Source organism: Episyrphus balteatus, chromosome 2 (genome assembly GCF_945859705.1).
Source record: "Episyrphus balteatus chromosome 2, idEpiBalt1.1, whole genome shotgun sequence".
In the NCBI taxonomy this organism is placed as follows: Eukaryota; Metazoa; Arthropoda; class Insecta; order Diptera; family Syrphidae; genus Episyrphus; species Episyrphus balteatus.
In genome coordinates this window covers 53,325,443-53,341,739 of record NC_079135.1, presented here as the reverse complement: position 1 = coordinate 53,341,739, position 16,297 = coordinate 53,325,443, and the positions used below count along the sequence as shown (strand labels likewise).

The following is a 16,297-nucleotide window of genomic DNA, read 5'->3' as shown; positions in this document are numbered from 1 at the left end:
GTAAGAATAAATATCAAACGAAAATTCCAAAACAAAAATTTATTCAAGTTTTCAAAACAAAATATTCTATTCGACAGCAATCACCTAGGAAACAAGAAAAAAATATTTGAAAAAGAAGAATACAAAAAAAAAAACAACAAACATTTCCAAAGAAGAATACAAATTTAAATTTTAATTCACACGTGATTGCCACATTCGTCAAATTTAACTAAAATATTTAAGTAGATTATTATCATTTTGCGAATACATTTAAATACAGTCATCTATATATGTCACATTCACTTCGAAATCACTTTTTAAATATGATGTTTCATTATTTTGTACCTATGTACAACGCAATTACTAGAGAAGATGCGAATAAATATTTTATTTATTTAGAGCTTGTTTACTTTGTTTCTGAAGGTTATGTAATTTTCGTTTTCAAGAAAAATTTAAATCTGAATTACCTAAATTCAAAAAATATTAAATGTTTCTCGACATCATATTCCGATGGGAGAATTTTATAACTTTTTCTATATTTTCCTTGTTTTTTTCGAAATGTGTATTTAATTCCCCATTTTTTATTTTAAAACAAAAACAAAATAAGTTCTTAGAAATCTAGGTAAATTGTTTAATTACAAAAAAAAATAATTTTAACTTATGGGTAACCGTGGTTGTACGTTTTTGTTTTTTTTTTTTTTATTATTTTTAATAAACAACTTCCATTTCTGCTTATACATCTTCCTATCTCTCTCTATCTACAAAGCTAAATAGTGACATCCCCCCTAAATTGAAAATTTAAATAATATTCCAATATTTAAATAATATTCCAATATTTTGGTGACTCCTTCATTATCTGATTGTTCTTAGTCCCCCACTCCTGCCTAAATCATTCCAGGAATAGGTCCGCTCTCTTGAACCAGACGGCGCTTCAGTCGAGTGAATTCATGATAGTACTATAGTTTTTATATACAAGGTTTTGGCATATTTTTCATTATACTTCTGATCGGTTCTTTCAGCCTAATTGACACACACACTTAGTTTGATAATTGTAAAATAAAAATATCCCATCATCGCAGAAAAAAAATGGGATTTTTTTTTTATCTGGCAGAGGATTTTTTTTATTGATGAAGAGCACTGGCTGAAAAATTTTTTTATTCGGTTTTCAATTTCATTTTTGAAAAAGTGAAGAATTAACGAAAAAAATGAAAGAATTATATCTGGCGGAATATAATACAATAAAAAAATATATTCATTATGGTTGTTTTTGTTAATAACAAAAGAGTTTGAAAGAAAAACTTTTCGCATTTTTCACTTTCTTTTCTTTTCGCATTTTTCACTTTGTAAATCTGACTAAAAATGTGGAGTTAATCCGGGGTACTCCGTAGTACTAAAATTACTCCGGAGTAATTTTTTTTTACACTTTTGTGGCGTGAAAGAACATAAGTACTAAAAGGGTACTCTCATTGGAGTGAAAGAAAACGACATTAGTTTATCTCAAAAAAGTCAAAAAAGTGTACCTCCCATAAAAATCTTTCAAACTGTACCAAATAACTCGAAAACGGCTCCACCGATTTTGATTAAACTTTGCAAACGTAATATTCAAAGCAATTGCAATAAAACTGCATTTTTATTTTTTTCAAAAAAAAGTCAAATAAAAAATTTTTTTTCATTTAAAAAAATTTTTCCCTAAATGTCGGCTCTTCCCCAACATCAACAAAATTTCTTTAAATTTATAATTATGTATAGAGGCAGCTCTTAAAATCTACAAGTAAACTAACATAAAAGTGTTTTAAACTGCAAGAGCAAGTACGTGGACCCCAAACGTGCATTTTATTTTTTTTGCTCAGATAAATATCAGAGCACAACAATTTTTTAGCTACGAGCTTCATCGGTTTGCTCAGGATAAAACGACCGAGCAAATTGAGTGGAACGTTGAGCGAAGCCAACGGGCAGGTTCAGAAACGTTAGGGACTAAATATTTAGGTAATTTCCCGGTCAAAAAAATTCTTCCAATTTAGGTAATTTTATTGGAAAGCTAACTGGAAGTTAGGCAAGAAAATTTTCCCTAAAACTGTAGGAAAATTTTTTTTTGTCAACATGCCAGCTGTTTGTTTTTAATTATAGAATTACGATAACAGAATTAAGTATATTTGTTTGAAAAACCAATAAAAAGTGCATTATAGGTTATAATTAATATTATTTATTTATTAAAGTAAAGTAAAATTTGGTGTCTGCCTCATGCGATCTGTAAAATTCTTAAGTAATTTTCGAAACTTGACAATAACATCATATCAAAACTCATTAGGTCAATTTATTTATTGCAAATTTATTTTATTTTCAAGCTGAATAATCGCGCGAATAGAAATCAAGATAAAAAATAGCCAAATATTTATCAGCTGATCACTCGAATACCTCAGGTATACCAAAAATTCTCGGATACCTTCAGATTATTTTTTGACAGAAATTTTTTTTTTATACGCACAGATTTCGTACACAATTACAGAACTAGATTTCATATTCTATTTGCAGTGGAAAATTTGAGATTTTTACACAAAAATCTCATTCATGATTGTTATTATTCTTATTCATGATTGTTTTTGTATTCTTGTGTTCCGCTGGATTTTTTTCAAAATTCTTTTAAAACAGCTTTGACAGTATTGACAAAATATTTTTGTTGAGATTATTCCTTAGAATAATTTAGTTTTATTCTTAGGAATAAGCTATATCTGCCTGTTGGAAAAATGATTTTTTCTCTATCCTTAGGAATTACTCATGACTGTTTAACTGACTATTGAAAAATTGGCCCTAAATCTACTTAGTTAAATCTCCGACTTAGGGTAGGTGGAAACATAGTATAAGGCTCGGGCAGTTACGATTTGCTCCCGAAGTGCAGTGATTCAAATTTGGTCTTCTTGCAAAGTTTGGCACTGATTTGTCCTGAGCTAGTTCTCCTTTATTATTCAGTTTTGTATTGAAATTCAAAGCCTTGGCAAATGCTGCCGTTGTTTATTTATTTTTATTTTTTATTTTATAATCCAGTCAAATAAGGGTTCAACCTCGGAATGAATGCTAATAGAAATTTTTTTTGCTCAATACCTTCGTTTTGACATTCTATAACATACCTCAAAAGTACAAAAAACTCATGTCCGCAAGTCGCGATTTAAGGCTCAAACCGCGAAATTAAAATTTTAGAAATAACTAATAAAAGACAATGACAATGGTACTATATGCACATATGATACATGATTTTGAGGTATTTTTTAATGCTGATTCCAAAAAATCTAAAATCAAGGCAATCTAAGAAAAGTTATACCTGTTTTTCATCTGTCAACCCATATTATTACAACAGCTGCAAACTTACTACCGAAAAAACCTTTATAGTTATGGTAGAGAAACCAAATTTTGCATGAAGGTTTTCATATCCATTATCATTAAGAATCAAAACAATGCAATGAAAAAAACATTCATATCTATGAAAAAATGGTATTTTTTTTAGAAAAGGGGACATTTTGGGATATGCGCTAAAAAACATCCTGGTGCATTCTTGGAATTAGTGCTAATAGGCTAATTTGTTTCTTTCTATATTTGTTTGGATATTCTATAACTTATACTTTATACTTACGTCTCTAAAGTACGTCAGATTGCCTTGATTTTTTTGGAATCAGCATTAAAAAATACCTCGAAATCATGTATCATATGTGCATATAATACCATTGTCTTTTATTGCTTATTTCGAAAATCTTAATTTCGCGGTTTGAGCTTTAAATCGCGACTTGCGGACATGAGATTTTTCTAGACTTTTGAGGTACTACTCCAGTCAAAGCGTCATTTGACCTTGCGATGAGAGGCACTGTCTGTTTTTATTTCATGGATCGATGGGGGTATATTTAAAAGGCTTAAACCCCATTTCTCACCACCTGATCATTCTTTTTAGCGGAGTTATTCACAAAAATGCATTTTTTGGGATATTTTACTTCTAAGCTAATATCTTTGCTCCATATTATCGCAGACCAAAAAATAAACATACATTCTCTTCCTTATAATATTTTCTATTGTTGTATGTAATTTCATTGTATTTGAGTGAGTAAATATAAAATGGCAACCATTTAAAGTCAAATTCTTGTTGTTAAAAAACACATTTTTGTCATTATTTCGAAAAAAGTTTATATTATGATTGACATTTTTCTAACCTATTTTGTAGCCCTGTTCATGTCCTGCATTTTACAGAAAAAATGAGCTCTTTATCACCAAAGATGGCCGAGCTATTGATAAATGAACGCATGCAAAACCGGTGCGAAAACACCCAAAAATATCGTTTTTTGGGAATAACTCGACTTCAGAATGTCCTACGGCAAAAAATAAAGCAATGAATTGTTCGTTACAACATTTTCTATCAATTTAGTGCACAATCTTTTTGTTGAAACAAATAAAAAATAAGTAATATTAAGTCAAAGTCGTTTTTTTGTTTAGCAAACTCTTGCCTTATTATTTTGCAAACGGTGCGAATATTGGCTAAGAAAATAAAATATTATTGTAGTCCTTTAAATTATCTACATTTAAAAAAAAAATTTAGCTTTCTACGACCCACGGGAGCCGAGTTATTATAATTTTAAGAAAGCATTAATCCGTACGAAAATTCAAAAAAATTTCCCTTGTTTATGATTCGAATACTAGTTCTCAGTGAGAGGGTTGTTTTCATTGTTTCTTGTTATAAGAGAATTTGTCTTATGTTTTTTCGTTGGTCATTTGGACCTTTTTTAAAAAATTAATTTCTCGGCTCGTGTGGGTCGTAGAGAGCTAATTTTTTTTTTAAATTGTAGATAATTTAAAGGACTACAATAATATTTTATTTTCTTAGCCAATACTCGCACCGTTTGCAAAATAATAAGGCAAGAGTTTGCTAAACAAAAAAACGACTTTGACTTAATATTACTTATTTTTTATTTGTTTCAACAAAAAGATTGTGCACTAAATTGATAGAAAATGTTGTAACGAACGACATTAGTTTATCTCAAAAAAGTCAAAAAAGTGTACCTCCCATAAAAATCTTTCAAACTGTACCAAATAACTAGAAAACGGCTCCACCGATTTTGATTAAACTTTGCAAACGTAATATTCAAAGCAATTGCAATAAAACTGCATTTTTATTTTTTTCAAAAAAAAGTCAAATAAAAAATTTTTTTTCATTTAAAAAAATTTTTCCCTAAATGTCGGCTCTTCCCCAACATCAACAAAATTTCTTTAAATTTATAATTATGTATAGAGGCAGCTCTTAAAATCTACAAGTAAACTAACATAAAAGTGTTTTAAACTGCAAGAGCAAGTACGTGGACCCCAAACGTGCATTTTATTTTTTTTGCTCAGATAAATATCAGAGCACAACAATTTTTTAGCTACGAGCTTCATCGGTTTGCTCAGGATAAAACGACCGAGCAAATTGAGTGGAACGTTGAGCGAAGCCAACGGGCAGGTTCGTAGAGAGCTAATTTTTTTTTTAAATTGTAGATAATTTAAAGGACTACAATAATATTTTATTTTCTTAGCCAATACTCGCACCGTTTGCAAAATAATAAGGCAAGAGTTTGCTAAACAAAAAAACGACTTTGACTTAATATTACTTATTTTTTATTTGTTTCAACAAAAAGATTGTGCACTAAATTGATAGAAAATGTTGTAACGAACAATTCATTGCTTTATTTTTTGCCGTAGGACATTCTGAAGTCGAGTTATTCCCAAAAAACGATATTTTTGGGTGTTTTCGCACCGGTTTTGCATGCGTTCATTTATCAATAGCTCGGCCATCTTTGGTGATAAAGAGCTCATTTTTTCTGTAAAATGCAGGACATGAACAGGGCTACAAAATAGGTTAGAAAAATGTCAATCATAATATAAACTTTTTTCGAAATAATGACAAAAATGTGTTTTTTAACAACAAGAATTTGACTTTAAATGGTTGCCATTTTATATTTACTCACTCAAATACAATGAAATTACATACAACAATAGAAAATATTATAAGGAAGAGAATGTATGTTTATTTTTTGGTCTGCGATAATATGGAGCAAAGATATTAGCTTAGAAGTAAAATATCCCAAAAAATGCATTTTTGTGAATAACTCCGCTAAAAAGAATGATCAGGTGGTGAGAAATTGGGTTTAAGTCTTTTAAATATACCCCCATCGATCCATGAAATAAAAACAGACAGTGCCTCTCATCGCAAGGTGAGACCCTTTTTTCCGACGCTTTGACTGGAGTATACCTATGTTATAGAATGCCAAAACGAAGGTATTGAGCAAACAAAATTTCTATTAACATTCATTCCGAGGTTTACCCCTTTTTTCACCTTATTTTACTGTATTATTAGTAATTTTTATGAATTATAAAAAATAAAATTTTTACGAATTATTGGCCCCAAACTTATAGTACTCTCCCCCAAAAAGCAGTTTATATCATATTATTCACTACTTAAATCCAAACTTTGCCGTTTGTGAGTTGCGTTAAAATTTAGACTTAAATTTTCATATTCAGTAATATGAGAATCAATATAGTCAGTTAACAGTTCGATGAATAAAGTTATTAGACTCATAAACAATCAGATGTTGTTATCAAGAAAAATTTATTCTACAAAATAACAAACAAAAATGTCAAATTTAAAAAATATTTAAAATTAAACGTCATTTTTATTCATGATTGTTTTCTTGTGTTCCGCTGTATTTTTTTCAAAATTCTTTTAAAACAGCTTTGACAATATTCCTTAGAATAATTTGTATTCGTCTCTGAAAGAAGAGTAGATAGTTTTATTCCTCTATTAAATGTTTTATTAAAGGAATAAGCTACATCTTACTGTTGAAAAATTGATTTTTTCTCTATGTAGGGAATAAGTACTAACTGACTGTTTAACTGACTATTGAAAAATTGGCCCATTTAAAAATTTGAATAAAATAACGAAAATTTGATTGTTGGATTTAAGAAATTTGAATTTAAATCGTTTTATTGAAAATTAACGTTAATCCAAACAAAATCCAGAGTGAATAATATGGCCGTTAGTAACCAGAACATCTGAAGTACCACGTATAATTTCATGGTGAAGGATGTCTTTGTCACGACCCACTATTGAAAACGTTGATTTGAAAAATAAGTTTGAAAACGCAATAAAGTGGAAAATATCACGAACTGAAAAAAAAAAACAATGAAATAGATTCAGTTGACTTAAGTTTTGTTCTGACTGAATAATATGAAAACAAATAAAATGTAATGAAAATGTAAGTCCGTAACAATAATCCTATGAATCTAGAAGAAGTTTTCTTTCCGCAGCCGATATGTAATCCTTGGTTTTAAGAAATTTAAATTTAAAGGCAAATTTAAATGGTTGGATTTAAAATTTCACGTTAACGTTCAATAAAACTTAATAAACATATTGTTAAATGTTAATTTTATTTTTAATTCAAATTTACTTTAAATCCTTCTTATTTGCATTGATATTGAATTGATATTTCTCTAATATTTCTGTCCAGTTGGTGTGATAATCAGCTCACTAATTGTAACATGTCTAGGGGAACCAATTACAAAAAGAATTGCCCTCGATACATCCTCCACATGCAGTATAGTCTGAGATCCCATTATTCTGTCTGCACACGGATGCTTAGCTGAGTGTGCTATTTCAGTTTTCACTAATCCAGGACTGATACTCTAAAATAATTTTTTTTAAATTAAAATATTGACTACAAAATCATAATTTTTAAACAGCAAAATAAAACTCACAGAAATTCGTATATTTTTTTCATTACTGAGTTCCTGCTTCAAGACTTCTGTTGTAGCTTTTAAAGCATGCTTTGATGTCGGATATAAATTATAAGTTAAAGAGGCTAAGCTTGACGGAATGCTATGGCCAAGAATGCTATTAATGTTAATAATATGACATTCTTCACCATAACTGGCTCTCATTAATCGATAGGCTTCCTTTGTACAATACACATTACCCAATAAATTCACTTCAATCAATTCTCTTAAGCCTTCTTCGTTGCCTTCAGTCAATATTCCGGAAAATTTTAGTATTCCTGCGTTGTTAATCAATATGTTGATTTTTGAAAAAGTTTCCTCGATCCATTTAAATGCAGCTTTGATAGATTCCAATTTGGAAATGTCACATTCACAAGAATGAAATGATCCTCTTCTAAATTGTAGTTCATCCTCTAATCTTTTCATTTTATTGACACGTCTTGCTAGTCCAATAACTATTACACCAGCCTTAACAAGGTCCTTCACAGTAGCTAAACCTATGCCAGAGCTTGCTCCAGTTACTACCGCTATTTTACCTGCCCAACGCTCCATTTTAGACTAAGATTATTAAAATGAATTTCAAATTTGTACCCGTTGAATGATCTCTATGAGATGTTTATGAACTACATTCATAATGTAATCGATATGTTTGTTATTATGCAGTTATTGATCTTTATACAAAATGAGCTCAAGCTGCATTACATTAAGCATTTAAGTGACGGTTAAACTTTGAATGCTCTTATTCGTACCTCAAACATTGGATGTTGCATTTCTTTGATTCCTGCTTAAATAAGCATATATTTAGTTCTTTATTTTATGTTAACAAGTTACGCTTCTTATTGCAAATACGTATCTGTACGTATAAGGAATAAATCAGGTGCAAAAGTTAATTGGAAATATTATTCGTAAAAGGTATAGCTGAGAAATAAATGTATTTCACATGTTTCTATAATTAATTTGATCTCATCTTACGTATCTTCTCATAGACATAATTCCTCTATTGATGACTACACGATATCTGGTGTTTTATTTTGTGTGCATTTTTTGTGGCTGCTGACTGATTGGAGTCAGTTTTCAGTTGAATGGGTAAACATAAGATCTCGTACATGTTATATTTAAGCTCCACAAACGTGTACTTTTTACTTTCACTATAGTCACTTAAGGCCAAGTTTAGTTTTTGTTTAAAATATCGAACTCAAGGTAACAAAACAATCATAATGTACATTACGTCGAATTCTTTTGAATCGAGTTTTTATGTGGTTATTTTTCTAAAAAACTGAATTTCATAAAATTAACGGTGCCTGAAATATGTACTCGTATAGCCGTTACAATGAAATATTTATAATTTTGACATTTTGTTCAGTTTCAAGGCTAGGCAATATTAAACTTCCTTTTTTTATTTTTAAACAAAATTGTTTATCATTTTAAAATAAAAAGAGAAGCAAATTGGACTACCTTAGCATTTCGTCTACGAGAATTACAAGGTCGTACCTCGAAGAAATTAAAATTTGATATTTTTATGCGAAACGATTTGTATATTCAAAAAGAATCATTTCAAATTGAAGGAGTTAAAAATATGAAAAAATGAAAGCCAAACGTTGAAATTCAATACAAAATTGTATTCAAAATGAAATGTTAAACGAAACCAGAAACTCGCATGTGACTTAATTTCCATAGTAATACAAATATTCTAACACATTGTCGACTTTTTAAAAGCCCGAGAAATTCGGGCAACAATTAGTCTTTTTTGCAAAGAAAATGAAATTAAAAAGCACAAGTAATATAATGTACTGTACATAAATAAACATTGCAACTTTATCTGATAATTTACAGAAATATTAGGTTTTTTTTTTTCTTTAAAAAATGCATTAGAAATGAGACCACTGTAGTCTTTCTCTGAAAGAGAGTACAGGTTTATGTCCTTGTCCATACAAGGAAATACTATTCTCATCGAGACGTTTTCAATGATATACATTATGTAGGTCATCAATGGAATGGTTACCTATCTCTTGTTTTTAATAAAATAAAATATAAATAACAATTCAACAGTGTTTTTTGATAATTATACTAAAATTTTATTAATTCTGTCAAATATAAAATGTATAAAACTAAACTACAAGCTACAATAAATATTTGACTTAAATTTACAAATTTGACACAAACGAGTATTAACGTAAGGAAGTTTCCATTCTTTGAATTTTTACTACTTTTGATTTTAGATAAAAAAAATTACCAACAAAAAGTTTAAGTTTTTATAAGTATGTGATGTTTAATTAAAATAAAATACTATAAATAATATCTAATATGCATATAAAATACTCCTTCATTTAACCCCTAAACTAAATCGAGCTGAAAATTTTATTTTTATGAAGGCTTTTCAATAGATTTTGGTGAATATTTAAAACCCATAAGCAATAACTAACTTTGTACGCTTAATCCTATTGTTGATTCATTTTTCTTAACAACTTCGAGAAACCGGAAAATTTCTGTAAGAAACCATCAACAGTAACAGACTCTAAAACGAAAGTGCATATTACAATTTAAGTAGGCCTTCTGAAAGCGAAATCAGTGCTATTAACACAAAACTACAGACGCCATAAAGAAACATAATGCTGTAGTTATGAAGTCAAATCTCTGATTAATAAAAAAGGTGAAAAAGGACTTTCCGTTGCAAAGGAAAAGAGTGAGTTGAGGTTCAATGAGAAAACTATTGGCACAGACGAAACATCATCTGATTTTGAGATAAATATGGCAATTGATTCTCATCTTCAAATGTATTAGCGGTGATAGAATGCCCAGTCATTAGTGGCAAAGTTACCTTTAATAGGGGAAGCGTGATACAAAAAACAGAGGTAAGAACCGTTTGATTAAAATAATGTCATTCATCATGAAGGTTTATACAATCCAGAACCAAGGGAAAAACATCGTTATATCTTAGATAGTTGCATATCCTGTTTTTCGGACCTCCAAAACAAAACAAAACAGTAAACAAACACTAGGTCTGATTAAAATTTTCTAAGAGAAGAGTATTTTCTACGCATGGAAATTTTGAGCAAACGTTTGATGTATTACTAGTATCACCGAAGATATCCCAAATATAATATGCACTATTTCACGTATTCAAAATTGAATCGATTTTTAATAACAAAATATCCAACAGTCTTGAGATGAGCATTTTACGATTTTACTTAGGCGATGTTCTAAGGGGAAATGGATACCGCACTTGCGAAAAGAGGACAGAATATATGTGCCCTTAATTATGAAAGTGGACTAAGTCACTCTTAAAAATGGCATCAAATCTAGCCTAAAAATAATTATTATTTAAGGGGTAAAGTTTATTTGAAAGTTAAATTGCAGTAAATAAACTTCTTTATTGCTCCTCTAGTGATTTCATAAAAGAAATATAATTAAATCGTTATAAGAAAATTATTATGTAAGTTTTCTTCAAACAATGCAAAAAGTGACTTAGTCCACTTTCATAATCATGGGCTCATATATGCTGTTCATTTTATGTTTTACAACACTAAAGCCAACAAAACATAATAAATAGCACATTCATTCTGTTGGGCACAGACAAAGCCCATCCCACAGGTGTGGCCACCTCTTAGGTTAATGGCCAGTCAAGGAGCAATAACTTTAATTATAATAACATATACATATGTTAACTATAATAAAAAAGACTGAATGGTTACAAATAAATTACGAATGATAATAATGTGTTATAGAAAAACGATATTCTAACAAAAACTTAATATTTATTAAAACCAAACATACTGCTTATAATCACTAGGAATAAGATTTAAGACTTTCTGTTTAAGCAAGGCCTGTGACTAACAACTCTCAACCAGTCTTGTTTGCGTGAAGTAAATATGCACGAATGAAAGGGAACTACAATATACCGTCGCGTCTGAACGGCTAGGCAAAGATGCACTTTTTCATGAATAATTATACTTTGTCAATTCCTCGCAAGAGGCAGTAACACTGAAAAAATGTTTCTATTTTTAGGTGGTGTAGGCTTGGAATCGAAACCAACCTCATGCATTATAGTTCATAGAGTAGAAAGCTATTTCCAAGAGGAGCTTACTTGTACTACAAATTCAAAACATAGCTGCCAATAAAACTAGAAATTTAAAAAAATTCCCTTGCAATATATCAAGTTTCTTGTTTTCTAGCCACATGAAAAAGTATAAACCAAATTCGCAAAAAAGAGGTGTGCCTACAGAGGGTTAATTCAAAATTGAATCATAAATGAATCACAAAAGTGAAGAACCTGATCGGAAAAGAATTAATTTATGATTCATTTTAATTCTTTTACCTGTGCACTTGGACACCCATATGAATCGCTTTTGTGAATGATTTATGATCCCAAAATTCTTCAATTGAACTTGTTTTAGAGTCTATAATGATTATTTTGCTAATCATTTCCGAATCATAATTATGATTGCATTATGATTCATTTAAATGAAGGTATTATTCAGTATTAGTTCACTTAAATGATGAAAAATAAATAAAAAGTGAGTTTTGCGTAGGAATTCACAATTCATTCACTTAATTGGAATAATTTTTGGTGATGAAAGTCTGAACCTTCAGAAAAATGTTTGCTGGGTGGTGCTTGGGCATTTATCAAGATAAACAAGTAAAGGTTCAGCGACTGACATGCCCAGATCATGATGAGCGCAGGAACAACAATGCTCCGGCTCTCAAAGTTATTAACTCCAACCCAAAAGAATGGCACAATAGAAAGAGAAAGATCTAGTCAAAGGTGCCACACGCAAATGGAAGGGGACCTCAATCAACTTGGCGTGCGAAACTGGAAGCAGCTAGCTAAGAAAAGAGGTGTCTGGAGAAGTAAGTTGGTTAAGGCCTAACTGCACAATAGCGCCGCCTTAAAGCGTTGGTCATCGTAAGTATGTAAGTAAAGTAATGCAAATCAATTCCGCAAATGGCAGTGCTCACCAAAAAGTAAAAAAATTAAATTCGGGAGCGGTGCGATTGATCGCAAACTTAAATCTCTTATAACGAAATCTCGCATTTTTGAAAAAATCACACAAAATAAAACTTCGCATTTTAAACATCCTACATAAGAAAATCTCGCTTTTAAAAAATCCTGAAAACTAAAATCTCGCAATTCAAGAAAAAAATCTCGCTAGTACATCAAAATCTCGCATCAAACAAGAATTAGTTTTGAGTGCAATTTAAATTGCTTTTTTGGCAATAAAATGTGTAAGCAGCAGATTAAATGAACACGGATGGTCGTATATGACAAATTTACATAAATTAAGTCCTTTTAATTTTAAAGTTGAAGTGACCTCAACTCCAAATTTTTAAAGCGTTTCGCTCAGGTACGACAGTGGGCTCATCAGTTAGATCTGACTAAGACGCCTTATTTTGGTCGATGTTTACCGACACTCATACATCTCCAGTTGATCTTGAACACTATGAACAACTGGCATAAGCACCTGACAGGTAACCAGCCTTTACCTTTTCTATTCTTCTTTTCAAAACAAGCAAAAAAAAAAAACAAAAGAGAGAGGTTCTGTACTATGCTTAGCTAGTATAAATCTGCCCGATTCTCGCATTGAAATAAAATATTTATTAATTAAATTAAGCACGAATTAATAAGTGTTTTATTTCAATGCGAGATTATAAATTTCGGGATTTTAGTTTGCGAAATTTTAATGTTGCGAGCTTTCGATGTGCGAGATTTTGCAATTCCGAAATTTCGATATAACAGATTTCAAAATGCGGGATTTTAAGATGCGAGATTTAAAAAATGAGATTTTAAAACGCGGTCAATCGTACCCAACCCATTAAATTCTAAAATCATCAACAATTTCAATAACTTGAAAATAATTCCTAACATTCACTGAGAAAATGAAAAAATATTTTGGATTCGACTTAATTAATTCTCCATTTTCATTTCCAATAAACCTTCAGCTCAGTATTTTTTTCGTTGCATTGAAACTCTTAAATAAATACATATAAATAAAATTTGTTCAAAGTAAATTATTTACATAAAAATTCTATAATTTATGTCGTTTCAAAAAAATAATCGATTTACTCCAACGCAAATATCAACCGATAAAATGTCTGGAATAAAAATAAAATGATAACAAAAAACCAGGAAACTTCCTCATTCCACTTATCTTAAACACAGAGAGCGACATACTTAGGTAAAATAAAAGAAATACAATTGAACAAACCAGGAGTAATCTCACAGCCGTCTGTAGTTAAAGATGAGCAGATCGACGCAATCTAAAAATGTCTTAAACTTCCATTCCCACATCTGAATGTTGTCCTTTCTTTATCAATGCTTCTTCAGCTGATAATTTAGTTTTTTCTGTCCTTGTATGCCAAATGAGAACATCTGTGCACAAATTTGCTAATGGTTGCAAATCAGTGACCACTGTAAGGTGTCGCAGAATCTCACTTTCCTGATAGCCTCTCTGGACTTCATACGAAAAAACTGCTTCGGGGAATTTGAAGAACAAGTCCGCACTAGCAGCAAAACCTGCCATGTCTATTGGAAATGGTCTTTCTGGTCGCCAAGCTGAGTTGAAGCCAACTACTTGATTGTCACTGTTTAGAATTGGTTTCTCTACCATTAACCCACCGACAAGGCCCACAGGCCACACTCCAACTTTCCCTCTTTCAATTTTACACATTTCTTCGAACAGCTCAACGCTGTAAGTGTTGTCGTCATCCATGAAAAATATAATACCATGTTCTTGATCGGGTTTGACATTGGATCGAATCCATTGGAGAGCTAAATTACGTTGTTCCACTCCTCGGGGCTTTATCCAATTTGGATCTTTGTTTTTTAACTTGAAAGCTGCAGGAGTTTTTATATTCAATTGAGTTGATCTTTTCTCTAGACCAGCTCGAATTAGTAACTTGCGAACAAGAGTGCTCGTTGTGTTGGCATCTTCGACTAGAATCCAGTGAAGATTCGGAACAAGCATGAAAATGTGTGACAGTCTGAGGAAGAGCTTGGTTCCTTAAAAATGTTTTTTTTATTTGAAGTTTTATTTTTAATAATTTACCTGGTAAGTTCAGCTTTCTGTGCTGGACGAGCATAAGTTGGTGTGATGGCATAAATGGTCGGAAGATGATTATTGGCATAAAACTTTTGAAGATTTTCGGGCAATGAACATTGTTTTGCATTGCGATGTACTACTATTAGAGCACCAAAGAAGATTATGATGAGTAATAGGACCTGACGTGGTCGTATTCGTATTTCAGTTAGCATATTTTTTGGTAAAAATTGATAAATTGTTTCTTATTTTTTGTTGAGGCGATACAAAAATGCAAAAATCATGAATAAATTTCTACTTTCCCAAAAATAAAAAGTCTGACAGGTAATCTTTGACAGCTTTGGGTTCTTTTTTGCGATTAGTTGAGCCCTGGTGGGGAGTAGATAAAACTTTTTTTGAAGCAGTTTAGACTATCAAACAAAGACGACGGACTCTGTCTAATAAACTCGGTAGATACAAATTGTAGATGTTAGACATTGAGTTATAGTCCGGTCAAATTAGACTAAAATAAGGGGGTGAGGTTACATAAATTCCCAGCAAGCTGAAAATTGGTAGGATTGTTGGAAATACCATCATAAATAAAATTTAAAAAGTCCTCATCGATCCGAGTTGTGGAAAAAAATTTACGGGGGGTCAAAGGTCCACAAAATGGGTTTTTCACGATTTTTAGCAAAACGAAAAGTCTTATCAAAAAATTTTCAATGCGAAAATTGTAGACCAGCTTATTATCTATAAAAAGTGTCATGACACTTTTTTTCCTCAGACCCACCGTTTTTGAGATATAACGATTCAAAAAGTTGAAGTTGAGTTGTAATCGTCATAATTATGCACACGTTTCCACGCCACCTTTGAGGTAGTGTACATAGCGCGTTTTTTTTAATGTGGTTTCCCCGGTAGGCTTATTCCACGGATTTATTGGGGTTCATACAAAAAAAAAAAAAAAAATAGGTAGATTTATCCATCTGTGTCATAGTTCTCTTCCTCTTCAACTTCTTCTTGTTCTTGGTCCTGGATGCAAGTTAATAATGACACATCGCTTGTCTCCTCGTTGGTGTCAAATGAATCCTCAATTGTTGGTGATTCAACATTGGAGCACGACCGGTCTTGACAATTTGTGCATGCTACAGAACAAAACATTCCAACTTTTTTGCAACCACATTTAGCACTACATCCCTTTTTACAGTTGCAAAAAATTTTGTTCAGCTTTTTTTCCGGTGCAGGTGGGAATAATGTTGGAACAGGTTCTAGTGCATTGTTGACCAACTTCCAACCCCAGTCTTTTGGGTCTAGCTGATAACCAAGCCACACCTGAACTTGGTAATATAGGCGTATAAGCCTAATCGCGAATTAGCCTAATCGCGAATAAGCCTAATCGCGTATGAGCCTAATCGCGTATGTGGGGTCTTAGTGTATTTTTACTTGTCTTACATCTTCAGTGGTGTAAAACCGTGATGCACTTATACATTTCTATTCTAAACAAAAATTCCCAGGGAAATAGTTTC

At 31.1% G+C, this 16,297-nt stretch overlaps 2 protein-coding genes across 2 annotated transcripts; both read right to left on the bottom strand.

The window, feature by feature from the left end:
• Positions 1-7,389: 7,389 nt before the first annotated feature.
• LOC129911997 (farnesol dehydrogenase-like) lies at positions 7,390-8,992 on the bottom strand. The gene is made up of 2 exons (XM_055990083.1): positions 7,744-8,992; positions 7,390-7,671 (listed from the first exon to the last, which is right to left on the bottom strand). Exons 1-2 carry the CDS (start codon positions 8,311-8,313, stop codon positions 7,480-7,482), a joined length of 762 nt encoding a protein of 253 aa, XP_055846058.1. The 5' UTR covers positions 8,314-8,992; the 3' UTR covers positions 7,390-7,479.
• A 3,203-nt stretch (positions 8,993-12,195) lies between these two features.
• On the bottom strand, positions 12,196-15,121 carry LOC129911995 (galactosylgalactosylxylosylprotein 3-beta-glucuronosyltransferase I). The gene is made up of 2 exons (XM_055990080.1): positions 14,805-15,121; positions 12,196-14,739 (listed from the first exon to the last, which is right to left on the bottom strand). The coding sequence occupies exons 1-2, from the start codon at positions 15,008-15,010 to the stop codon at positions 14,028-14,030; spliced, it is 918 nt and encodes a 305-aa protein (XP_055846055.1). The 5' UTR covers positions 15,011-15,121; the 3' UTR covers positions 12,196-14,027.
• Between the last annotated feature and the right edge of the window lie 1,176 nt (positions 15,122-16,297).